At 40.9% G+C, this 26,985-nt stretch overlaps 1 protein-coding gene across 1 annotated transcript; it reads left to right on the forward strand.

Moving 5' to 3' along the window:
- The first annotated feature begins 9,901 nt into the window (after positions 1–9,901).
- LOC145458599 (uncharacterized) lies at positions 9,902–23,235 on the forward strand. The gene is made up of 6 exons (XM_080337015.1): positions 9,902–11,861; positions 15,659–15,750; positions 16,324–16,510; positions 17,410–17,585; positions 19,886–19,992; positions 21,111–23,235. Exons 1-6 carry the CDS (start codon positions 11,594–11,596, stop codon positions 22,555–22,557), a joined length of 2,277 nt encoding a protein of 758 aa, XP_080193141.1. The 5' UTR covers positions 9,902–11,593; the 3' UTR covers positions 22,558–23,235.
- The last annotated feature ends 3,750 nt before the right edge of the window (positions 23,236–26,985 follow it).

Consider the following 26,985-nt stretch of genomic DNA (forward strand, 5'->3'; position numbering starts at 1 on the left):
TCGTCAATATTCGCCCAATACATCATCATCGTTGGTTTATTAGCAATTTTATCAGTTCAATACACCACAATAAATGCGATACAATGAATAGACAGGAAGATGTCGAAGCGAATTGGATTTGTCTATGGAATCAGACACCCACCTTGGCCTAGGCCAGTGCTTTTCAACCTGTGTGACGGTTCGCACCTGTGCGAATGAAAAAATTTGCAGTGCGAATGACGAGCGTGGTGCGAACGGTGCGAATGAAAATCCCGGATGAGTGCGAACGACGAAGGTGGTGCGAACGGTGCGAATGAAAATCCCGTATGAGTGCGAATGAAAATCGTGAATAATAATAGTCAATTTTTCTGGCATGGAATAATTCAAATATACCTTATACGAAATTCAACGGCAGTGTAACATTTGTTGTTGCGACGCAATTGTAAAAACTTGTTTAAGTTACGACGCACCACTAGTCGTAGCTCTCACAAGCCGTAATGAATTAATATTTTCGCACTATAATTATGGCGTAGCCGAAAGCTTGGTTTGGAAGCTGGTGTAGTGGCGGACTTGCGTCGAAATGCCAATCTCCATAACAATGAAAAATTCGAGGCTGATTGTGGGTGTTCCAGAACCACGTGCAGATTCAGCTTTCGATTGATATCCGTTTTACCAAATTTAATGCTCGGTAAGCCGGTCAAAAATGACCGTCAAATTGCCTGTAGCCAAATGGAAATTGTGACGTGAATCGATTTCACTGAGCCGTGAGATTTGCTTGTGTCGACACCATATAGGACACTATGATTAAAGTATGGACTGCAAAAGATATAACTTGGATCGACAGGGTGCCAGAGCTAACTGTTAATATTTATGTAATATTAGTTGAATTTATTGCAAAAATCCTCCGATAGTTGATACAAATCTAAGGTCACGGTGTTGGGTACTGGAGCGAATAAGCTTTATCATGAGAATTCATTATAATATTTGCCCGACTGTTTTTTCTGGAAAACATGGTCGAAGACCGTTGGGATGAACTACTGTAGTTACTAGGGATGTGCAACGAGCGAGTTCACGTCTATGAGACTCATTCATTTCGAGGTCAACCCTTTCTGCGTCGGGTCACATGAAGACGGAAAGTTTTGGTCAACAAACGGCTGATAGAATGCGGTGCCAAAACATGAGCGTCACTAAAACCTTGGCCAAAAATGACCGATACTGGATGGTCAATTCATCCGATATGAATATGCTCCGTTGTCAGCGCGGAATAGTCCCGTTCTTGCTAACTGAGTGTAGACAGTAGTACAAACTGCGACACGAAAAGGAATTTAATACACCCGAATTTGAAATCGCGTGCGTCAGACATATTCAGTAGAGCTGTGTTGGATAGAATTGTTGTGTGCGCGTTCTGTATGTCATGTATGTCCGTCACATCATAGCATACTATTGTAATATTAAAAATGAATTCCTTTTTATGGGTGAGGCTCGGGTCGCGAAATGACACAAAAACTCAGATTTTGGTGGTAGTCTAAATAACTGCTTAAACGTTATTAAACTGTCATGAATTCTCAAGTTAGATTGAGCTAAAGAGCAGAACACACAGTATGGTGAGTTTATTAGCTCTTACCACATACTCGCGAGACAGAAAATGTGAAATCGAAAAGAAAGTTGGAGTAACGGATCATACGGTAGCGGGCGCTATTGTGCCTACTCTTCTTGATCTATGGGACCTTATATTCCCAGACATAAGGCAAAAGCCCCAACACAAACAGGTATATATATATCGGCTTTTCAATTAGATAAAATAAAAATGAAAAGGGCAAAAGAAAACAGGAAACAAAAAAACATCGAGATAATCAGTTTTAGGCTCGTATTAAGCGTCTCCAACGTAGGCGGTCGTGGGCGTCTGCAAGCGACAGCCAGCGTTGCGCTAGGTCAGTCTCCATTGTCGAGCGCCATGTTTTCCGATTCCAGCCACCTCTGCGCCATGGCTTCGTGGGAATGTGATTGATGATGGCGGCGGCTGGTTGCTCGTCTTGATGCCGCACTAGATGGCCGATTAGGCGGAAGCGTCGTTCAGCTGCCAGTAGACGGCATGGGACCGTTCCTGTGAGTTCTCGCAATGCATTCGTGGATATATGCTCCGGATGGTGAATGCCGAGTGCATAGCGGAGGAGTGCGTCGTAGTTAGCGTTGAGCGTCTTAGCCAGCTTCTCTGTCAGCGTGAGTGCCTCTATTCCGTAGAGAAGAACCTGCTCGACAGTGGCACGGAAGATACGGGTCTTGAGCTGGGTTGAGGCACTTGAATGGAAGAGGCTATGTAGCCGTCTTGCCGCGCCCCAGGCCTTTTCTCGCCTCGCCTTGAGCGCTTTTCCAGAGTCGGCGACGTCAATACCGAGGGTGAGTTATTCGCACTTCCGAAACGCTGTAGCCTCCTAGACCTTTTTGTCAGCTCTCAAAATCGATTTTGTCCAGCAAGCATTTTCACTCTTGAAAAATACGCTGTATGTTGGATAGGAGTGCAGAGCAGACTTCAAGACCTGGTCATCCAAGCACTAGTAGAATGGACTTAGTGAAATAGTTGAAATCAAAACGAGCGAAAATAGTAGCCTATTTAATAAGGCACTTAATAGCTTAAGATAGATAGTAGCCAATTTGTTGCACATCTGAGCAAATAAATGTTTTATTTTCATCTTCCTTTTGTATAACAATATTCGGTTAGTTTGTGCGCATGAAATTTATTTTACAAAAAAAGTGCGAATGAAGCTCAAAAAGGTTGAAAAGCACTGGCCTAGGCGATATAAAGGGGAGGCATGCACAATGCACATACATACACACAATGCGATATAGAAGACACACAACTTAGGAATGATCAGATAGGAGGATGCCGAATTCTGGACAAATTTACTGTCAAATGGGAGTGATATACCGTGAATCAGTACTGAAGTAAAGCTCCGGCCGGTATTTCGGGAGCTGCATGAGCCGGAAAATGACCTTTTTTTAGTCAACCGACCACGAAGTGAGAAAAATTTACCATTTTCTCAAGATTTTTCTCCGGAATTCTGGGTTTGAAAATTTTGAAAAGTGACCTCTTTTCCCGATTCCAAAATATCGTAACCCTAAATTTATGTCTTGTGGCGAATGGCGACAAAGTTTTTCGATCTACCAAAGTTACTTCATATACTTTGGCACTCATTACGCGTTTTATCTCATTAAAAGAATTATAGGATGTAGGCTTTCTAAGAGGAATTTTAAGCTTATATTGGATTTGGATTGGATTAGGACATAGAAACTACAAATCAGCTCATCTCTGCTGTATGCAGAAGTGGTGGAATATAGGTTCTGAATTGGGCCATCTCAATCAATCAACAGATTTTATTTTCATCTCCCCAAGACGCACGCCACACACAATATATATAATGCGATATACAAGACACACAGTGCGGTGTAAATAACATGTCCACCTCAACCTAGTGCTCGCGATGTCCCCGTATTCTTCGACGGTCCTTTTATAGAAGCTATCTCTTGCTCTTTTCCTTTCTTTTTCCTGGGCCTTTTTTTAGCCGTAATAACAACGACACGGGGGACGAGGAGCCCAGAATAACCTCCGAGGCCGGGAATCCAACCTAGGCAGCCTGCTTGGATGTCCCCGACGCTCACCACTACGCTATATCTCGCTTATCGTGAGCTCTGGTGATTGCTTGGGTCTGCAACAGATTTCTTCACAGGCCGGATGAAATCGTCTGCCGGGCCGTATCCGGTCCGCCGGCCGTGTGTTTGACAACCGTGCTATACCGTTTGGTCGGTGCGGTTATCTGTTTATGTGTTGTAAGCAGGTTCGACAAAACATCATTTCAGCCCCCTTCCGCCCAAAACGCACTGATCTTGACCCATCGTAGGGTAATCGATGACACGTCTTGGGGGATTACTACATGCATCTGGTTGTTACATTTTGTAAATTAATTATGTCAAAAATATTGGTTCCCATATATTACTGTAAATTGCAGTAGCAGGTTTACACATCCGGTGGTTTCCCACCTTTTATGGTAACGCCCTTATTTCCAATTTGAAAATGTTCTGTGGTCCAGCTCAAAAATCGATAAGCTGATTAGTGATTACTAGGCCAAATTTTGTGTTTGCACTATAGTCGCGAGAAAGTTCCATTTAATTTTACCAAAAGTTGCGGTAAAAAGTTGCATTTATATTTTTTGTTGAATTATTAGGGTATGAGATACTCGAAAGGTACCGTTGTACAACCTGGTTCCTGCAGAGCTGTCAAATTTGTTGATTTATTGCCATTTAACGCACGGTTTCACTCAACCGCCAAAAATTCCATATTTTTCCGGCACATAGCAAAAAAATTACGCAATGTGGGAATATAATTTCCCCAAAAAAGCATAGCGATACCCCCCCCTTAAAACAAGTCAAAAAACACACCCTAAACCTCTTATAGTTCTGTAAACTTGACCTAAGGCATTACAGAAAACCTCACTCTCGGTGACTTTAACAAAAGCAATAGCCTGAAAAAGGTGACTCAGTGAAACTGTAATTTTTGGCGTCTCGCTTGCATGCTCCTGAAATGAAAAATGATCTCAAATTTAAACGACAGAATTACTAAAGCGATTTATGTTCAAATTGTTTGGACACGGTGGTTCTTGTCAGGGGTAGTTGAACTTCTTGCTTGCAAGCCATTGTACCATAGATAACAGTGAGATGCAGCTAACCCATCATAAAGCTCTTTGTCTTGCATATCAAAGAGATTAGAATCATACTAGAAATAGTTTCTAGCTTTTGTTAAAATCACTCCCTTACATTTATAGCAATATTTGATAAAAGTTGCCGTAAAAATTGGCATGAAAAATAGAGCAAAGTTGCAAAAAGTTGCACCCTAAAATCCCTCCAAATAGCTTAGAACATCCTATAGTCAATAGATTCTGAGTATGTAGGAAGTTGTCGAAAGCTGTAAAAAAAAGTTGCAAAAGTTACAAAAACTTGCCCTTGTGATTACTAAAGAGGTCAGCTTGCCCAGTCTTACTCACGGCCTATTTTGGAAGCTGATAGCGTTCAACATCTTTGCGATTCCCTGAATGAAAGCATCCAATCGGCCTTAACCAACTATAGAAATATACCGTTATCTTATAATTTAGATTACAATTAGACTTATTTCCGTATATGACGGTCATTTTTATGTATGTTTGCGAGGGCGGTGCATGGCCCTGGTTCCCATATTAAAATCAATATACGTTGCATTAAATCGCGGCCAGCGCGAAGAAAAATTTCAAATAGCTTAAATCTGCTTAAACATAATCTTATTCCTGTTGATTTACGAAAAAAATTTGAGCCTACTTCAAGCCTTCAAATTCCGAGCATTTATGCATAATTTAGAATTTCCTACCGGATGCAGTTTGAACAGTGTAATTCCGGACATGGCCGGGAAAATCCGGACGTATGGCAACCCTAGCTAGATTCATTCATTGAGCAGACACCGTGTTTATGATACGGATCCGTTGTTGCGTAGAACCAACATATCACGCCACAATGTTCAAGTTTACAATTTGTAAGGAAGAGGCGAAGGTGTCTTTCGCCCACTGGTGACGCCTATGCCGGCATCCTCTCGATAGGGGACTTGAATGTTAACATCGAAATGTCGAGAATAGTTGTAGTGGTGTACAATTATAGATTTTAGCTGTGGCGGATTAGTTATCCATAGTAAGGGTCAGCGGTGAAGTTATAGAATCATAGCCGGTTGAGTCAGTACCGTCGGTATTACACTGCTCGAGTAGTCAGTGAATACCGGATTTCATTACTGACCAATGGTCAATGAACTCGAGTGAAAGAATATCACTGCGCGAGCACAGTAACGATCTCGTAGCTAATGGGCCTATACCCTAAGTAGGCTACGCCTACTTACGCCAACGTACGAGCAATTAGCAACTAGTTGCGGGAATTGCAACTATGTTTTTTGGTTATCTATGAGAACTTTCCTCGTTCTACCTGGAATGATTGACAGGATACCTAGTTATTCATAGTTGGTTTATCTCTCTTAGAAGTTTCACTTTCGACTAAATATATTTCTCCTGTCAGCGCCATCTTGTGGGGCAAGGTTATGAGAGCATATGCAAAACATTTTCGGCCGTTTGACTATAGATAACTAACATACGTAGGTTAGTTATCTATAGTTTGACCGTCTCTATATTATATAGGCCTATCATTGACTTGCGGAGCCTTGTTGTTTAGCCTGTGCGTTTGGTCGAATGGAAAAATATTTTGCAGATGATCAGTTGCATTTCCTCTACTCTCTTTCACTCAAAGTTTTGACAACTTCAGTAGAACATCTGCTGGTGAAACTATCTCGTATGCCAGGCTTAGACGTAGATTTAATCATGAAATCAGAATTCTGTTGACGTGGAGTAGCTTGGTCGCTTTGTTCCCGTTTACAAATAATGACATAATTGAAGGAGAATGACGCTAACCAATTTGTGACTTGAAACGGCTCATTTGAGATTCGATTGCAAATCATACCCGGTGTAACATGCAAAAAACTTTATTTGAAACTGTAGGATGTGTTGACCATTCGTGATCTGTTATTGCTCAGAAAGTAGGCAGCAATGCCCGCGGTCAGTATAGGGTCTTCTTTCACCAATTTAGTCGACATGGTTCTTGTCTTGGTAGATGAATAGTTACATAACATCGAGATTGCGTTTGTATCAAAGTATCTCCAGTTCGCCACTGCTCATCATCTGCAAAGCACAAGTCAATCAAACGGTCATAAGGCTATAGTTCGAGTTAGTCTACACTCCACCGTTTTTTTTTTATACCGGGTAGGCATAAACATGATCAATTGATCATCTTTTTATTTTCTTTTGGCTGTCCGCCAACATATTTATTGCTTAAATAATTTCAAAACATATAATTTATATTTATATTTGTCACGCGCACTCGCATTCATACGCATGAAATATGCAAACACGATGCACACACTCTCACATACACATTCTGATTTCGCCACGTTCTTTTGCTTTTCATCTTGGGTACGCATGGATAATTGTGAAACTAAGGCAATTGCTTTACTGCAGCTAGAATCCTTCGATATTACGGTGATCTCAATCGGTTGGCAGTGTCCTACGTCGTATTAAATTACACATGCAATCTCTTGGGAGCTGAACGAGGTCGATATCTACGACGTTATGCTGAGACAACGCGCCGATTCATTGCGTTGTAGGACTTGTGCACTGTACTCGATTAAGAAAACATTTACAGTACCGTCAGTGCCTGTTATTTCTACCGTAATATGAATCGCCGCGGGACATATTCCTGACTTATCACCCCGGCCAAGTTGCACTCTGACAAATTGTCTGAAATAAGTAGGATTGCGATTCGCGAAGAAGGCGACCGTGCTCGAGAAAACCCACTTTCATAAGGTATTATAGATATTAATACGAGAAGTATACTGCCAATCCAACTACATGCAGCTGCAGGCTGATCCGCTATCCTACGAAATTTCCAAGTCAAAAGTCATCATATTGCAGAATTGTTTTGTCGCGAGGGACCCATTTTGCCAAATTGCCAAATTTTAGGGGTTGCTACATGTTGGAGTTGTAGACAAGTTACGCACGAGTATTCATGGTTTCTCAGAAAAAACTATCTTGCTATAATTAGAAAAAATGTGCACACTGAGTGTACCCGTCACTTTTATCGACCGCTTCGTGACTTCTTGCCTTCTACACACCGTGCATTTGTTTTCCCTATTGTATAGCGCATCGTAGGTCAGCGCGAGGCCTCTGTGTGGAAGTCAGGCGAAGTTAAGGAAGGAGCTGTGCATTTCATTATAATGCAACCAGATCGACATTATAGAGAATCCAGAATGTGATGTAGCCCGGAGGTTGGTTATCGTGACGTATGTCTACAATACGGAACAATAATAAGCTCACACGTGTTTCTGATGAAAATTCAGCGAGAATATAATAGTGAAACAAAGTGTGTATAAGATATACAAAACCGGGTTCATTTGCCTAGCATCTAAAGAATGCCAAGAAATAGCCCGAGGTAATAAAAGAATGTTCGAATTTTATCGAGACGTCAAAGGAAATACATAACTGGTCGATGCGACCACTACGATGTCAGACGTCTTCCGTTAAATTCAAGGTATTCTGCAGTGATTGGATAGAAAATATATTAATTTACTTTACTCCGAGGTCGACTGCACGCGGTGAAAGAGTTCTTTAGATGTTATGTAGCTATGTAGACATGTTCTTATCCAGTCGAGGAAAATGCTGAACTTGAGCCTCTGGTAATTGGAGTTTTTGTCAAGCTCCGTTTGGTTTTACCAGCGATCTATTGAATTAGGAGCGATTTGCTTGTTTGAATACATCTATTCTATGGGCAAATTTTCTCCGCTATGTCTTTCTGGGATCGGTTCTCGCCTCACTGCTTCTGAAACAGCTCACGTGAGCAGTGCTCCTGCTGGCCATAGGAATCCTATTGCATTTGTTTTATGTTCTCGGAATGAGTTAGTGCTATTTCCGTCTCGCGCGTAATCGTGAAACTATACCGCTTGTTTTCTAGTGTGTACCACTTTTCCTTGTCGTATTAGGCAGTACTTTCTTGAAATAACAGCGCATCTCGGGTGATTCTGGAGAATCAAAGACAGGAAAGGTTGCATTGGGTTCATTTAATCTGGATACATCGTCAATATAGAATGAATGATATTTCACTATACATAAATTTTCCTCGTATACTTACAATAGGGAATAATTGCTCGATATACTATACGTGACAAGAAGTTTTGACTCTTTTGTGGTCAATTTATAAACCATATATAATCAATCATCATATGCATATAGATTTGATGACGATGTCGTATATGCTAAGATTGATCTGCCAATATGTCATACGAGTTCTAAAGAAATTGCAAATACAAGGTGTCGGATTAATGTCCAAACCGGAAGCTGATGCGTAGACAAATACGCACACCATTACAATAAATTACTGGTTGTATGAGGTATTAAAATAGTCTATTAGCTCGAGATAATCACTACCTCTACACGTAGGAACTCGCTGGCGATATAGGCCTACACGCAGCCATGATTCGGTATTCCTCGAACTAATGTAACTAACATCCAACGTATTCGTAAATGAACAAATCCTATTTGTTTATTGTCGAAAATATACAGCATACATATACCATACGATACGACCGAAAACAGCCTGCTTTGGAATAGCTGTTGTTTGTGTCGAATGTGACGTGCAAATACATTGGATGCAGTAGCGTAACCTGCGTATCGTCACGGCGGCATTTTGCTTCGCTCAACTGTGCGTTTGATGGGTGCATTGCATACTCCGGAGAGTGCGCAACTGCGCATTCACAATTGCACGCTAAATTCAACTCGTTTTTAGATGCCGCGTGAATTTATTTACTGAATTTGTAGTGTCTTAGAGTGGCTAAGTTGATTGGTCGATGCTAGTGAGTCAGCTTCCCACGTGAATTCATATGTAGGTGTGAAAACGCTTTTGTATCAATTTCTCAGACTTTGCCGCTGCTGTACCGCAGTTGTTGATTATTCCGAGTATGAAAAATGGTATCCAGTAGCCTAAAAAGGCATTTTTATTGTAAAGCGGATGATTTCAAATGAATTAGCGATTGATTTGTACGTTACCATGAACAGAAGCGCGGCAATAATTAAGTTACTGCTAAGAACGAAATCAAGCAGTTTCATTCAAGTATTCCCGTTTATGGAAACTGCCGTATGTGGTCTATCTGTTCTAGTGGTTTTCACTGAAATCTGATATTCAGCTCAAATAAGTGGTACTTTATTCTGCGTAGGTGTCCCTGTAATGAACTGAACAGTGTGCGATTTGACTTGGCCTCGCCAGAGAGTGGATATAGGGTTCCGTTGGAAATAGAGACTCATAGTGTGGATGTTTCTTCATGGAAAGCCGATTTCGCTAATCTGTGGGGAATGAGGAAAAATCCTTCGCTGGTGATTTCATCGGTCTTTGTTAAACCACCCGCGTATAATGTCAGCGCAGGAAAACATAATGTTGCAGTTGGCGCATACAGAGTGTTGTCAGAAGTGTGGACTGTGGAGTCGTGAATGAGAGCTAATTTCTCGATAACTGCTGTGCCAAGTCGGCGGTTTCATTTGCTTTATCCAATATCGCGATAGTTTGCTACGTATCATAAGTATAACATAGAGAGCTGTAAAATATCGCTGAATTCCGACTATAAGTCAGGAAACGTGCTGCATGATAATAGTAACAAGCAATAAGGATTCATTTTATGAAAGATCTTGAACTTCCGGAATGTTTTGGCACTTCTCACCATTGTGCAATTGTTCATAATTACGAATTGTCGCGTTTAGCAGTTAACAACGTAGCATTAGTACGTTAGTATACTCGTCTAGACTTGGAGGGTTGCGGTTCACACCGCACAAAAGCGCGAATGCATTGGATTGAGTACTGCGATTTATATCGGCTTGGTAAGAAGGGCTAATGCTGTATTATTGATAAGTCGCGAATAACGTTAATGTGAGTTACATATGAACACTCGATTGGCACCATTGCGAGAATGTTTAGTCGGGGACTACGATATCGTAGGCCCCGGTTTAGCATTTGTATGCTAAACATTGGTAATCCGAGTTGCCAGGCTTGTATAAACTACCGATCTAGTTTGGTGACCGTCAACTAACTACTGATTTTTATTAGTTCTATTTCTAGTTCTAGTGGCGAATTTTGATAAGTAAGTCGTTTTATTTCTACTTCTAATTGCTGACTTTGGAAAGTGAGCAGATTTAGTTCTAGTTCTAGTATAATTTAGTATCACAACTACAAAACATGTGTCGTCGTTTGGCGTGAATCGCACTATACCGGTTTTCTGTTATGTGATGTTCTTGCATGCAGCCATTGCTGACGCAGAGTTATCACTGCTAATAGTGGTATAGCCAGGCGTGAGGTATGGAGCTGAAACCCCTTTCATTTCAGACTCGAGACCCCGTCATTTTGAAATAGCTATTCTATCTGCAACACTTCTTAGCTCATATACAATTCAGTAATTCGTATTATCGGCTACTAATTAGTTGAGGATTTTGAAAGGTCATTAGCTCTAGCTTCTAGATGCCAGATATGCAATGCACCAGGATTGTTTTTGAGAACATTTTGGCCCGTACTTGTCGAGTAGCAATTGATGCCGAACAAAGCATGATGGGTTGTGATTGCGTGTTGGTGTGGAAAATACGTCATGGGGTAGCCTTGTAGCTGCTTGGAGTTAGAGCAACATCTACATGCGTGAAAACACTGCGACCATACCATTCTGTTAGCGATAGAACGTGACAGAGAAATTGCTGGCGCAAGGTGTCTTGCGACAAAGGGGAAGTCGTCACAGATCATTTCACCGATAGATGAGGGTACCAACTAATGATATCTAAACTTGAGACACCGATATCTAATCCGGATAGAGACAAACGCTAGCTCGAAACAGAAAACATATTTACGAACAGAAAAGTATTTGTTATTGTCTTAAGGAAGAAAGGAGTGCCGGGATTCTAAAAGTTCATTTGTCTCAACCTTCTTAGTAGTAACCACTCGCGAAGTGTAGGCTGATAGGATAGTCAAATACATAATGACATCTCTTCCGTTGTATAATCTGATGAATATTCTGTATTCTTGTTTTAGTTGCGGTGCATTGAAAAATAGCAATCATACAATTGTACTGCCTGGGAATAGAAACCCTCGGTCAATGATGTTTTCAAAATCGAAGAAACAAAAGTCTCAAAATGCTGTCCCGGAGCCCAAATTACGTGGCATGCCCGCGCTGAAGCAAATGAGATCCTCGAAAAGGGAGGAATTCCTGTCGAAAAAGTCCAAAAATGCCATGCCAACCCTTTCCGGTAAGTACGTACTATAATTTACGTTGCTTTTTGTATGTAATTACCCTACAATATTGATGTGAAATGGGACATTTGAATGTTAGGTCGATTTTGAGCAACGCTATAATTTGAATTTTTAAACCACCGGACTCGTCTTGTAGTTCTGTAATTCCACCTCTGATTGCTGCGTTTAGTCTTTTTCCAACGTGCTAATGCGTCTCGCACTTTACTGAAAGGCTTTCATTTATTGAGCTAAGATGAGGTACATAATACCCAAGCTCATCTTAGTATGAGGCTGGTGTAAGAAGTGCCGGAGCCAAATCGCATTGTTTAGTTCGGCGGACAGTCTTTTCGTCTTTGAAGATCAAAAAATGAACAACCACATATAATAGATGACCACTCGAAAAGCAGAATTCTATGACACTTACTTTTACGTGACTGGTCTCGCGAAATTAGCGAATTTAAAGGGATATTAATAATTACGAATAGAAAGTGTCCAATAAACGCTCAATCATGGAAATCGAATGTATCCGATTGAAGAAGTTTTTAATGATTTAGATTGCTTGTCAGACATCAAACTATGTTTACGGGGTAGCTTTCAATGTACTGAGATACCCCCAATCCCGTTAAATGACATCCAAATTACGGAGAAATAGCGAACGGTTGTCAGTGTATATTATTTTGCTGGGTCCGAAATGCGGGCGTATAGCTGTGATTTGGCGAGTTTATAACGTGTGCTAATGCAAAATTGTCGAGCGCAAGCGCGTTCTATGAAATAACAACTAGAACTCCTCCAAATAAAACTCATCCGAACTCTGTCGCGCTAAGTACAAATCCAACAGTCCGAGAAATTCAAAATTGGAGTTTACAGCTCCTGTGAGATGTGACGACTATTTGACATGATATCGATGCGTGAGACTATAATCCAAAATAGAAAAGAGCTCTGATTAACTCTTTGCAGTGCATTCTTTCACGATATCTTCATATACATATACACGTATTTATGCGCTTACGATTTCCGTACACCGGATTTTCTGTTGATGGCGCAAACAGCACACATCGGAATAAAGTAGGTGTTATCGTTAATATGAGAATTCTATTGGGACTCATACCTCATGAAGCATATCAGTCTCCCGAATTCGCATGTATGGATTTGTAGACCTATGCAGACTGTTGTGTAAGCGGCACATTCGATTTTGCCCATACAGGAACCATTGACGATGGAAGGGAAGGGGTCGAATGTATAATAGAGTACGAAATCCAAGATTATGTAACGTTTTTCTTGTCCAAAGTCAAGCCAATCAATATATTCCGCCAATAAGCTATTGCTTCACTCGCCTATTCTATTAATGCAAAGTGAGCGTGGTAGTAAACTATACGTAGCGAAACCAGACAAGATATTTTAGGGTTGTTCGTGTGGTCGATACTCACTGTAGCGAAACATCCTATCAGGTTTTATGGACGTACCAGCGGCGTATCGCATGCGCAGAAATACTAATGCCCAAAGGGATATACCTGTCTATACGCCGTTAAGGATTTGAATCTTTAATATACAATATACTCCGGGCAACGATATGTTTTATCACAATTGACTTCAGTAGAATACTAACATTAAGGTTGGTTGATGTATCTGCAAAACTGTAACTGACTTTTTGCTCCAAGTCTTGGTAGTCCCAATTCCCCGGAAATTAGTAATAAAATCCCCATGACTATGGTAACGAAATATTCTTCAGATTATGAATATCACAAACGAAACTGTTAGAATCACAGTATAAGGGTGCGATTGCCGCTTGCGTCTAGAACAGGCTTGTTCTTTGAATTCCTGGCAATCCCCCTTTCCTGGAAAATCGAATCATGTGCCGTGTAAGGTAAGCAGTCTGGCAAGAGGGATTTATGAATGCTACGCTGCAAATATCGCTATCATCAACAAAGAGCAGACCTCTATTTAGATTTTAGAACGAAGAAGGATTTGCAGGCTGCTATTGTTGGTCGCAACAAAGACACCAGCCTTGTCTAAGCGTTGACACGCTTCTATTGTGACGCCATGACATTGAATCCTCGCAATATTCAAATTTAAATTAGAAAGAAGCCTGAGGCAAGATCGACTATATCCCTTGTGTATGGGACAATGAACAAAACTACCCTACAACCGTAATCATGAGATTTATACGGTGTACTGCGCAATATAAATGCTGTTCATGCCGCATTGACCACTCGAAGTCACAGCGATTGTATTTCGATAGAATTCAGATAATACTGTTCCAACTGGTCCCTATGGGTCTTCATTAGTGACATACATAGGCACAAAGCACACACTAGAGACCTAGGCCATGCTACACCCTTTAAATGTACACGAGAAATTGTTTTGGTGACCCGAATCCTCAAATGAAGAAGTGAATATACTAGGGATGGTGTGAACCTCTGAAAGGTTCAGGTTCGTGTGAACGCGAACCTTTTTGAAAGGTTCTGTGTGAACACGAACGTGAACGTCATGACGTCACGTGACGTCATATTTGTAATTCCAACCCTATATTTCAGTGAAGTGATATATTAATGTACAATAAGATATTCAGTGACGACTTGGGCCTCATTATGCCACAATGCTGAAGTACATACTGACTTTTTAATGGTCGCCAAATACATCAACTGGAGCAATCAAATGATGTAATTATCCCATAAAATCAATGTCTTCCTTCGCTTTGCCAACAATTTCGACGAAGACTTCAAGAATATAAGCTTACGCCGCAAACGGTCTATAGATCAAACCGTAATATGTATTCGGCGTCTTAGTACTGCTACATTGATATTGAATAGAATGTAAAAAGGGTTTCTATACTTGCTATACCTATATCATCCCATTAACAAGTTAAACAGGAGTGTCCAACACCCCAATCACACCGATTTTTTTTTATGTGATACAATACACATATCAAATCAAGATGGTATCCGTATACGCCTGCTAGATTTTTTACATTTGACAACGATGTATTCTGATATGAATTTCATTGATTGGTTGAATAAGCATCATTCGCTGACTATACCTACATGTAGTGTGTTTCGCTCTGGATATTGTGTGATTGCGGGTCAAGCTCACAGCAGAGAGTCAGTAAATATTTAAAAACGGAAAACTAGATGTTTCGAGCAAACGTTTGTAACAAATCAACTAAAATTTTTGAGATTGTCAATGTTGCATGCTCGTTTAGTGTTGATTTTTTATGCTGTCAGTGCCATGTATAGAGTGGCCCGCAGTTGAAATGCAATGAATTTTAACCAATAACGTGGAAAATTGCAATATATGAAAAAGGCTCACAGTGCAGAACCTACCAAGGTTCGTTTGTGAACGTGAACCTCTAAATTTCTGAGGTTCACACACAGAACGCGAACGTGAACCTCGCGTTCACACCATCCCTAGAATATACCAATTCATCATGAGAATATAAATTATTTGGTCTATAATCCAGATTCGGTATTACAGTTATATCGTCCTCAAAGCCATATGGAGAAAAAAAATGATGGATGTGTGAAATAATGTTGCTGTACTAGACTTCCGGTATTTTCTTTATACAAGCTCCGACAATTCTCCGCCAAGATCATTTGTAATTATCAATTGGTTTGACTTGTATAATGTATATCACAACCGGCATCGTTTGATTCTTTATCATATAACTTATGGGCGACGTTATGTTTTATCAGTATACTTGTCGTCGTGACTTACCATTCATAAGTCGGTCTCATGCGGAATTAACGCATCCCAGATGATTTACTTTGCTTTGCACATGTTCAAGTCAATTTTACGTTACTATGTTCTTCGTTCACAGATTTAAGACAACATTCCGAACAGGAGAAGCGAGATAAAGAAGCCAAGAGACAATTGATCGAGGAGATGGACATCAAGTTCAAAGTAGATTTGGTAGGAAACGGAGGCTAGCGGTTATTCACTGCTTTAGTCGTGGTGTGCTGAATCTGACGCCATTCTACATTCCATGCAATTAGTATTTAAGTGGTACGCGGAAGGTACACATTTTATAGAAAAAAATCTTTTCAAATTTGATTTTACGTACGTCTGCGTTGCGAGTTCAATTGTCTCATTCCATTTCACTACAGCGGCGTTACAGTCGTAGTCTCATATGGACTAAAGACATTATTTTAAAAGTATTAACTGACACATTTAATGTACGAAATGTCGGACATGCTTGAAGCTTGACTATTGCTTGACTAGCTGGTTGAAAGTTTCGAGGACAGATTCTATTCAACTCAAAGTGTTTTTCAGTTCAATGAATATATAGGCTTATGGAAGTAAGTTTTCGGCCATTATGTTATTACGATTGCAAGTAATAAATTCCCCTCAATACATTCTTGCGTATAGTCGGACTTTGCCCGATTCCTCGTTTGTTGATGACTACTATCAGGGGAATCGTAAACGAAGTTACGCTTGAGATGCATGCATGTATAACAACGTAACGCGCTTACACTTTCGCTTTAGATTATCACCCCAAACAGCAGGAAATCCCCAACAACAACCACGCCATCTAGTGCTAACCATATACCACCGCTTGCGAAGGTACAATATGCGGACAAAAGTAGTTTGGGCCCCGATATCCACATATACGAAGATGTGACACCACCGCTATCCAAAAGAACCACGTCCAAAAGTCAACTTACTAATAGCGGTAAGAGTGTGCAAAATATATCGTTGTAACTACGGGGTAGCTTGTACAAGTACACGTACATTTAGCATGAGATTCTCTTCATACAATGATTTCATGGGTGCTGTGCCACTATGACATTACATGATAACACTTTATTACAGTGATGCCTCATCTACTGAGTGTGAATACCAAGTAGTTTTGAATTGATTAGAAACCGTGTGACGCAGAAGTAGAAGCAGTGTAAAACATAGCGTCTTGAGTAAGCTGGGAAAGTTGGCAGAACTTACTTTAGTAGCCCACTCTAAAAAGTAAAAGATGTTATTATTGGCCACATCTCTATATGTGTTGGTTGGTGATCAACATTTCATCTGTATTGATATTGTATGTGAAGGAGCATTACGAATTTTAAAATAGTGTTGGATTCTATATAATTGATACATTTGTGTGTATACCTTTACTACCTGAGCCCGGAAATCGAGGTTACAGAAATCCCATTTAAAATGAATATATTTGTGATAAAAATAGTCCATTAGCTCGCTTTCTGTGGTGTCGTGTCGACTATTTGTTACAACCACTCCTCACGTCATTTCTGGCAGTAAATCTCATAATCCTCACCAAACCGCAAAAGATCGATTCCAACGTATCGACTATGATTCGAAATTCACAAACTTTGACGTTGACGTGATCGTTACGTCACCTTGAAAACCAGAACATTGTCGTTAGAAAGTGGCATGGTACGTACTCGACAACTATTAGTGGACTATTCAACTACTCTGAATTTGGAAACTTTGATGCCGCCGTAATTGTGACGTCATTTTCGAATCATTGAACCTTCGAAACACCATCGCAGCAATTGACATTTATCAGACGCAACATTGGTGTGATATACTAAACAGTACATCCTTCATTTCATCGATCAGCGTCACCTCCCTCAGACTCGCCGTGGAGATTCTCAAAGGGGGATTCCGGCTACAAGTCCCAGAGCGACAGTTCTAACAGCAGGGAGAACGAAAATGTAAAAAAATCAAAGAAGAAAAGCGATCAAGTACGCTCGAAAGGTGCCAGAGGACTACATGTTATAAAACAGTCTCGGAAGGTAGGTATCTAATTTCATAGCCCGCAAATTCGCACCTGATTTTGCATCGGACATAGAGAGAGTGCGAGAAACAGAAAAGAGATTAGCATGTCCTTGCGTGTTTTTCGAGTTGCGTCATAGTTAGTTATGTCCACTAGGAAGTATTAAGCAGTAGGCAGGGCCGTATCAGCACTTCGTCAGCCCCCCCAAAAACGTTGGCCTTGGCCCCCCATAGGGTGATAAACATAACTTCTGGGGGGGCTTCGCCCCCAGACCCCCCTTCGGCTATCCGCTTTTTGACGCTATTTGGCATGAGCATTGGGTGTCCATTTTGTGGGTCAGCTTTTCCCGCCTAGACGCGCGAAGCGCGAAAAATTTCAGTAAATCATGATTGAATCGGCCAATATGATCGGGAATTACATATATACTGCTATCAATTTTGATCCTCTCTCTACTCACGTAATCATAGATTTACCGGTAGAGCTGAGCGAGGTCTGTTTTAAAACGTAGGACCGCCCAATAATAATTAGACATCTACGGGCGTACCCGTTGGCACGAACGAAACAGCACTTCGTCAGCCCGCCCCCCCACAAAAATTGGGTTTTGGGTTCTCATAGGGTGATAAACATCACAGTGTTCGCTTTTGCCACGAAATTAGCTGCACTGTTTAGTGAGCCAGCTCGAAGCGCGAAAATTTTCGATAATTCATTATATAATCGGTCAATAAGATCGGGAATTGCATAAATATTGCTATCAATATCTTGTCCTCTCTGCTCACGTTATCAGATTTACCGGAAACTGTAGGGCCCGTAAATAATAATTAAACATCTTCGGGCGGGCGGACCCGTTGGTATGACTTCGTTACATGATTTTATTTCGTGACCTCCTATCTGCTATATCAAAAATATAGAATCGCTCAAACGTACTAAACTAAAAGACGCACACGATTTCAAATTGCTATTTCTTCACTGGCATATATTTTTCCTGCTGGATGGTATTTGTCTTATGAGGTTCAGATTGCCAAAGCAGGAACATATGGCGCCAGTCATTTAGGCGCCTATGGACAATTAAACCTATTATTTTGTATATATAACGAAGTTTTCGGTCTGCGTAAGGGCAGTCCGTTTCGGCCAAGCTTTTCGCGCTGCCGATCGTTCTGGCACACTTCTTGGAGTCGCATGGAATAAGCTCTAAATCGTTATATATATTGGTGCGTAGTGGCGTGTAAATGGCCAACGCCGATATGTCAATTTCTATAAATCTTGCGTGTTTTTTCTTGGGGGAAGAGTATACCAAATAATCAAGACATTTGGCAACTTTAAATCGCGCGCAGCGCGAAAAATTTTGGAAAAAATTGCATAAATTTTCAAAAAATACTCTATAATTTATGCTAATTCACGAAATAATTTGGGGCCCCCTTCGAGCTCGGCCCCCCCCAATTGGGGGGTTTGGGGTGCGGCAGTTACGGTGCTGGCAGTAGGTTATCATGAATTGTAATTGTGATGGACAGGGAATAATCCTCGTGGAAATTTAGGTTGGAGGAGAATTCCCACCAGTGAAGTGACGTTACAAGTGTGATGTAAGCGTGTAACGTAACAAATTAATTTGACGAAGGCATATCCAAAACAAATATGCGAGACGGGCAAGAGGGTCTTTTCTCTCTTTGGGCTATACTGGGGGGATGTTAAGATACGGGTTCCCAAGTCGAAAGGAAAATGTAACGGTTACTTCCGTCTACTACCTATATCTCTTTCGAATCTCACGGTTTAATAGACTGCTATACAATGACGTGTAAAACGCCGGAGTCGGGCGTGTATAGTGCCCATTCATTGCATGTTGTGACGCTTACACTTAAGAAATACATGCGAAATTATTAACAGGTCATATTGTCGACTGTTTCTATTTGGTAAAACATGGCATGTTTGTTTGTTTGTTTTGGGGGTATTCATGGTGTTTGTCGACTACTATGGTCATTTACACCAGGCCGATATTCTTCTTATTTTCCGTAACTGCCGACTTATAGCACGGCCCACCTCTAGGCTTTTGTAAGACACCGCTGACGCGGATGAGGTGGCGAGGAGGAGCCTAGGTAAACCTCCAACACTTAGGTATCGAAATTCGGAAGTCGACCTCGGTCGGACTCGAACCCGCACCCATTGGTGTTGCAGCCGCGGATTATACCACTGCGCTATCTCGCCACTTCAAACATGGCATGTATTTCAATTTCTACTTCGATTGGTGTCAAGGTACAAGTGAACGTAACAACTAATCATTGACTGAGTGACTTCTGGACCAATAAAACCTCTCTTATTTGTTATCAGGCAAGTCGAGAGAATGTGAGTCAAAGTATGAGAGCTCTCACACCGAAAGAAAGAGAAAGCATTCAGTTCTTAGAAGAAATCATCAAAACCGCGGATGGATATGACAGGTATTCACGTGAATATTTCACCAGAGTTGGTGGTCCAAGTATTGCTATTAAAATAGAAGTAAGTGGAAGTAGACGTAACTATAAGTAATGTCGTAAATTACTACGCAATTCCAAGAAGAATTTCCAATATGCACCAGAAGTATATTATTTCAAGTAGAAGTAAGAATGAAAGATCTAGAAAATACTCAAGTAAGGGTTTATAAAACTAGATTTGCAATAGGCGTCGCATACTTTTAGAAGTAGCCCAGGCTAAGTTAGACGTGGAAATTTGCATATTGGTAATTTTCGAAATACATATCCAATTGCTGTGTTACAGGGGCTACGTCGCCCGGTCGTTGTAAAAATGATACAAACATTTGAAATAACTACTTCCTACTTTACAAAACCAAAATGTAATAATTACGTAGTTTTTCTTTGGAAACATCGAAGTAGAAGTATAAGTACTCTGAAAACATATCCACATGAGCAAGTATTGCCAGCAGGAAAAAATCCTTGCGTATACCGCGAAAAACTACGAATACTTAATCGTTAACCTACTGATCACATCTGAATTTTGTTACTATTTTCATACCACGAGCAGTATATATTGCAGCTCATGTAGAAGGCAGATAGCAGACAATAAATATAATCTGCATACCACTATACTAAGGTTACCATACGTCCTCTTTTAAGAGGATTTGTCCTCTTTTTTGACTTTTTTGAAAGTGTCCTCGGAGGACGCCGTTTTGTCCTCTTTTTTGAGATTTTGTCCTCTTTTTTGAAAATTTAGGTCACATTTAGAGCAAAATGCGAGTGATATGCCTATAATTAGCACAGAAGTGACGCTCCGGCGAGCATTTCGGAGTGAAAAACGGCGATTTGAGCTCCTAGCGAAAAGTTGACCTTTTTTTTGTAGTCATCCACCTACCAATGTGGAGAGAAAAACGGTATTTTGAGCTCTGAGCGGAAAGTTGACCTTTTTTTAAGTCAACCGATGACAAAGTCAGAAAAATTCACCGATTTTTGAGAATTCTTCTCCGGTTTTGCAAGTCTCAAATTTCTGAATAAGTGTCCTCTTTTTAGATTTCCAAAATATGGTAAGCCTACACTATACTTAACATGCTCATATTTCTATCCAGCCCGGACGATGTATTCAACAGTGATTCCGAATGCGAAGAATACACTGACGATTCAGGACGCCGGTCCTGCAAAACCATCGACGAGGATGGCGACGAAGCAATCGATTACGGATACGCTTCGGTGAACGATATTTCAAGAAGGTTTAGTATAGAGAGCGCGGAGAGCGTTGGCAGCATCATTGATCTTGTGGGTAACTTATCGACGTCGTCAGCATCCTCCTCCACACCACCAATATACGCTGTCGTCGACAAGACAAGGAACAACGCTAATACATCACAACATGAAGCAAGAATAGCTAACGCCAGGCATGGAAATGTTTTCGCACCTACTGACCACGGAAATGAGATATTTGATAGCAAGGACGCTATTCATCCCGAGGACGCTATAACACAGTTAGATGAAGTTATCAATTCGTTCTGTCTTTCGTCAGACGAGGAGAATATATACGAAGACGTATATCAAGATAGCAGCGTAACATCCAACGGTTACGAGAGAAATATACTTCTCGAGACAGATGCATCCGAGCACTGGAAAACTGCCGGTGGATTTTCTGAGTCTATAGTCGGCTCAGACGTAAAGGAGAGGATGAAAAAAGAGAAAAAGAAACGCAGCGACGCGGGAAAAGAGAAGGAGAGAAAAGAGAGGAAGAAAAGGGCAAAGGAAGAAAGAAAAGCGAATCACAGAAAAGAGCAAGTCGGCGAGAAAACCAGCCTTCGCGAAGAAGATATAGCTCGTCATGTCGACGCGATCACCGCGCTGACACGGGACATGATATTGACCGCCCAGCAAGAGCCTGTCTACGCCCAAGTAGACAAGTCCCGCAAAACTAAAAAAGACATCAACGAAAACATCGAACGTTCAATCGGGACTATCGAGCCTCCAACGCAATTCAGCAATGAAATCGATTCTAGACAGAATGGACAATTTCTTGATCCACATAAATTGAAACAAAACCAAATATTGTTCAATTCCACACCCAGCGCATGCGACTCTCCCTCGTGTCGAAATGTAACGACATCAAACCGCCAACAAAATTTGCTTGGCGCACCTCAATCGCATCAAAATGATGACCGCAATAAATCCTTCACAGACAACAATAACTATGAAAGTATAGTCACTCCTTACTACAAATGTAAAACAGAAGAGGAACATCTCAAACGGATGGCAAATGCAGCTAGCGGCATCGCAACTGTTAACGATACGGATGAAATTGGCGACTCCAATAATTACAGACAACAAAACGATGCTCGTAGTTCCCGCACGAAAAGGCCGTTGTCATGGAATATATCCACGGCTGACCCGTCCCCGCAATCAACTGTTACATCGAAGCCCTATTCATCTTTTCGTATAGACAGAACCGACGGTACGAACCATGACCGTGCGTCCGGTGTGAATCGCAAACCTTTTGTTCTTACTGCCATGAAAAAGCCCATGCAATTATGTTGAGATATCTTTTGCAACGCTTGCCAAGTATACAGATCCCAATCGCCTTTTCGAAACAGTGTGGGTGAGAGCGGGATAGTATCACGGCCAAGGGCGATTTGGCGTGGCCCGCAAAACGCCTCGGTATATTTATGGATCAGGTTTTTCTAGATTCAGACACTGAACGGGTTGATAAAATTATGATAACTGATGACAGCCATGAAGAAACTTCAAGAAAATAGAAATTTCGAGTCCTGCCGGATCGGGTGCTTTGAGAAAAACGCGAGCTCGGAACCAATTCTGGTTTTGAAACATATACCCAAATTACGTCATGTTAGAATAAAAAAAAATTGAACCTGTGCATCTCCACTTTCCGCCGATAGCCTTGTCGCACCCTCAAAATTTGCAACGTCGTACGCATGACGATGTCATGAGCGTGATAGCCAGAGCGTGATAACAGCCACCCTGCGCCATTTAATTCTTTTGTCCGTTGCAATCGCAGGAAATATATACGGTAGTGTCAAATTTCTGGATAGTGCGAATCTTCTAACTGTATATAACAGGTGCTCCGACTGATATATCATTTTTATTTATTTTCTCCTCGTGCTCACACATAGTATATCTTCGTCACGTAACTGCGGCGGACCGTCTACTTTTTCCTTACCTGTTTCAGTAAATTCAAATATATTGAAATGAATGCAATACATGGCGTGGTAAATTTTGCGTATACAGAACGATGTTAGTTACTGCGGCGATAGATTCGATTTCGATTAGATTCGGTTGATACTGCTGCAGCGCACAGTTCTTATCACGCAACAAATAGCGAAGGGGGCGATGACGCGTTAAAACGGCTATATTGGAGTCAAGTCGTCGGAATGACCTTTTTTTAGTCAACCCACGGAAATTTAGTTGCAAAAGTGTAAAATTCGACAACGAGCCGAAAAGTTGACCTTTTTTTTAGTCAACCCGCCGATGATTACAGATTGTATACCGATTTTTCGGTTCGCAAAATCTGGGGGGCGATGATCGGCGTTGAGCTTGAAAAGGGGGCGATGAGTCGAAAAAGGTCACCGGTCTAGAGTAAAACATGAAATCAGGTGCTTATTGATATCGTACCACCAAACTTCGTGCGATCTGTAATTGCTGAATTGAACTTGGGAGTGCTTGTGACAACGGCATTAACGAAACCTGCCGTCTTAAAGGGTTACCTATATATGAACGCTTCTACAGCTACGGTTGTATTTAAAACAAAAATAAATTTAAAACAAACATTTTTAAAACTGTTTTTTTTTTGTTTTTTGTTTGTTTTTCTTTTTAAGCCATGTCGTCACTAATATTCAATTGTGACGTCATAGTGGATTGACAATTAAATATATAGGGTAAATAGCTCCTTTGACGAAATATCTGTATACTATTATTGTTGAACCGACTATTTTGAGAGTTCCAACCATCCCATATTGGTATAAGTCGGCTATATCGGGTGGTACTTGTCCGTAGGCTCATACAACATGTTTTTGGAAATGGTATTTACACAATTATGGCATAATTTTACAACTTGAAAAAACACATTTTTTTTATAAGGCCTTTGTTTAAAACACTGTTTAAAACATGTTTAAAAAAAAGTGTTTTAAAACACCGTTTATTTTAAATGCAACCCTATTTACAGCAGTTATTCGGTGCGAAGATGGAACGCGAATAAGACTGAAAATTAAGTTTTCGACTGTTCCCTCAGAAGTTTCATATAGATAGATCATGTGAAAGCAACAGCGGGCATTAACAATCACACCTGAAGATAATGGGGTGATGTGTCCGAGTCAACAGTCAGAGCTGTCGCAATTCATAAAGATCAGCAGCGCTGAGAATGTTCGTCTAACTCAGGGGTGGCCAACTTGCGGCCGCAGAAGGAAATTTGTGCGGCTGTGGTCGCGTATTTCAATTAGTATGTGTTGGCGGCCGTCGACATGAAAATTGTATTTACGAATTGACACCGAGATTTTTTGGAGATTTTGATCAACCTTGAAAATTGCTTCGCGCTGCGCGTGATTCAACGCGACTTCATTTTTCAAATGTAGTAGCGCTCTTTGCAACATGACCACCACAGTACAGATGTGAACAGCAACGAAAAATGATGCGCCCCATATAGAAATACCGACTTGGAATCGTGTCCTCCTCACGAAAGAAATTTGTTTCTGTGGTGTGTTTGGGTGATTTCGATATCTTTCCAATATAAAGTAATCCTGATGGGGGGTCAAGACATAACAAAGTGACTTATTACAATTGGTACACCCGTTGATAGCCTACATCAACATTTATAACTTGCCGTAAATTTTCGAAAACACACCCTCCATCAACTTTGCCGGGGAATCTGATCACATTGGCTGAGAAAGAATAAATGATTGATAGTAGGCCTAATATGTGAAACTACGAATATTGATGAAACTACGAATATTGATGAAAAAAATCATTCGTGCATCTGAAAAGTTTTCGCGCATCGCGCGACCATGTCGCAATTAAGAATCTATTCATAACATAACCACTCGCGATTGCGGTGCATAGCCAATAGTAAGCCGATATGAATGAATAGGTTATAGTCTGGAGCTCAATGAAAATGGACATGGACAGTTTAAATTGGGTATTTGACTCCCAGTTTGTTCATTACAAACTGTGTCCTGGAATGCGGCCGTAGGCAACATGTCCACTCGAAATGCGGCCGTGAATAGCAAAAAGGTTCACCAAATGACCACCCCTGGTCTAACTAAACCCAATATATGCGCCGCATAACAGAATCATTGTCTAATCAAATAAAGCTCCCGCTTGATGGCGGACTTTAGGTAATTGCAGAGACAGACTATAGATAGATACGTAGGTTAGTTATCTATAGACAAACCGACTGCCGATACTTCACCCGGGCAATTTCAACTAATCCTCGACTCGTTTTGGTTCTACTTGGGCTCATGAATTCGAATTATTGCGCAATAATAATATGCAGTCAATTAAGAGACGTAAATATTTTTGCCAGCGAAGCATAGCAGAAAATTAGTATTAGTCCTATGGTATTGAACTGAACATTAAGTATGAATATTATGTTAAAATATAATTGTCATTTATGATCGGCATAAGCAGCGTTAGGCTTACACGTACGTACAAAGACATAAGTGTTTGTTCCGAAATAGTGTGTAAATCGAGATGGCAGATTAAACCATACGTCGTATATTTTGAGGGATTTACTGTAGATATAGGCTCAACTCAGCACAACGTGCTGCATGTCTAGAAAAATTGCCAGCATTCGATATAAATTGAAATGGACAATGTCAGCAGCATCAGAATTCGACTAAAATTATGAGTCAAGCAAATTACATTTGTGCGATATGAACGTCAGGCTGCTTACCTTTGGCATTCATTCTTTTCATTGTCTAGAAGAGGTCTATCCATCGGATATATTTTCAAGTCGACAAGTTTCAAGTTCAGGTTTCAAGGTCACTTAAACTAGGGCATTTTTGGTGTTTATTAGATAGCTTTCGTTTCGATTTTCACAGCCGATGCGAATGACAGTATTGACCTAATGCAGTATGAGCAGACCCAAAGTGTTTGATGTGGGAATCGTTTTCACTTGCACTGGTTTACTCAACGCCGGAGGGCATAGATAGATGTGATATGAGCAATGGTACACGTAATTGTTGGTTATTGTCAATATCCACGATCTGTCCCTACCTTCGAGTCACGATTCTTTTTAACAGCATGAATATTAAGGGAAATTAGTATGTGGCGCTTTTCACCTTAACAGTCCGGTGAACAGCCAGGGTAGAAATAGGCTACTGCAAATCTGTTGACTATAAACAGGTATAGCATTGCTGGTTAGGGCGAAGAGAGAGAGAGAGAGAGATATGATATTCTTTCTCGCCTGCACCATCGAGATGCTTTGGCGACGGAGTTGCGATACGGCCCCATGAGGTCATCTAGTCTGCGCCCCCGTTTTTTTATTTCTCCTCCATGCTATCCGTGAATCCGAAGTAATCCAGTAGCGATAGGAGCTCCGGCCTCAAAGACTTACGCGTTGTGAATTTCACATTTAGTTTCGGACAAAAATCAGTCGGAACCGATTGAGAATTAGGTAATAATTATATTTATCGTTGGGTTATATTTTTCCATCTGAACAAGTCACACACAATGTACGATGCGATAAGACACAATGCGATGTCACGAACAGATAGGAGGATGTCGAACGACACGCAACAGTAGCGATCACTCTAACATTCACCTCGGCCTACTAGAGTGCCCGATGTCACAGTCATTTCGATGTTGATCTTTGTTTGAAGCCGCGGCCCTTTCTACTAATTCTTTCCATTCCTTGTGAGTGCTTTCTTTCGTCGGGTCTTTTACTGGGCTTTTTTGTCGCCGTAAAACGGCAACGGCGGGGGAAGAGGAGCTCAGATAAACCTTCGACGGGAAACG

This window comes from Botryllus schlosseri, chromosome 16 (assembly GCF_051294905.1).
Source record: "Botryllus schlosseri isolate E-star chromosome 16, Bs_hap1, whole genome shotgun sequence".
In the NCBI taxonomy this organism is placed as follows: domain Eukaryota; kingdom Metazoa; phylum Chordata; class Ascidiacea; order Stolidobranchia; family Styelidae; genus Botryllus; species Botryllus schlosseri.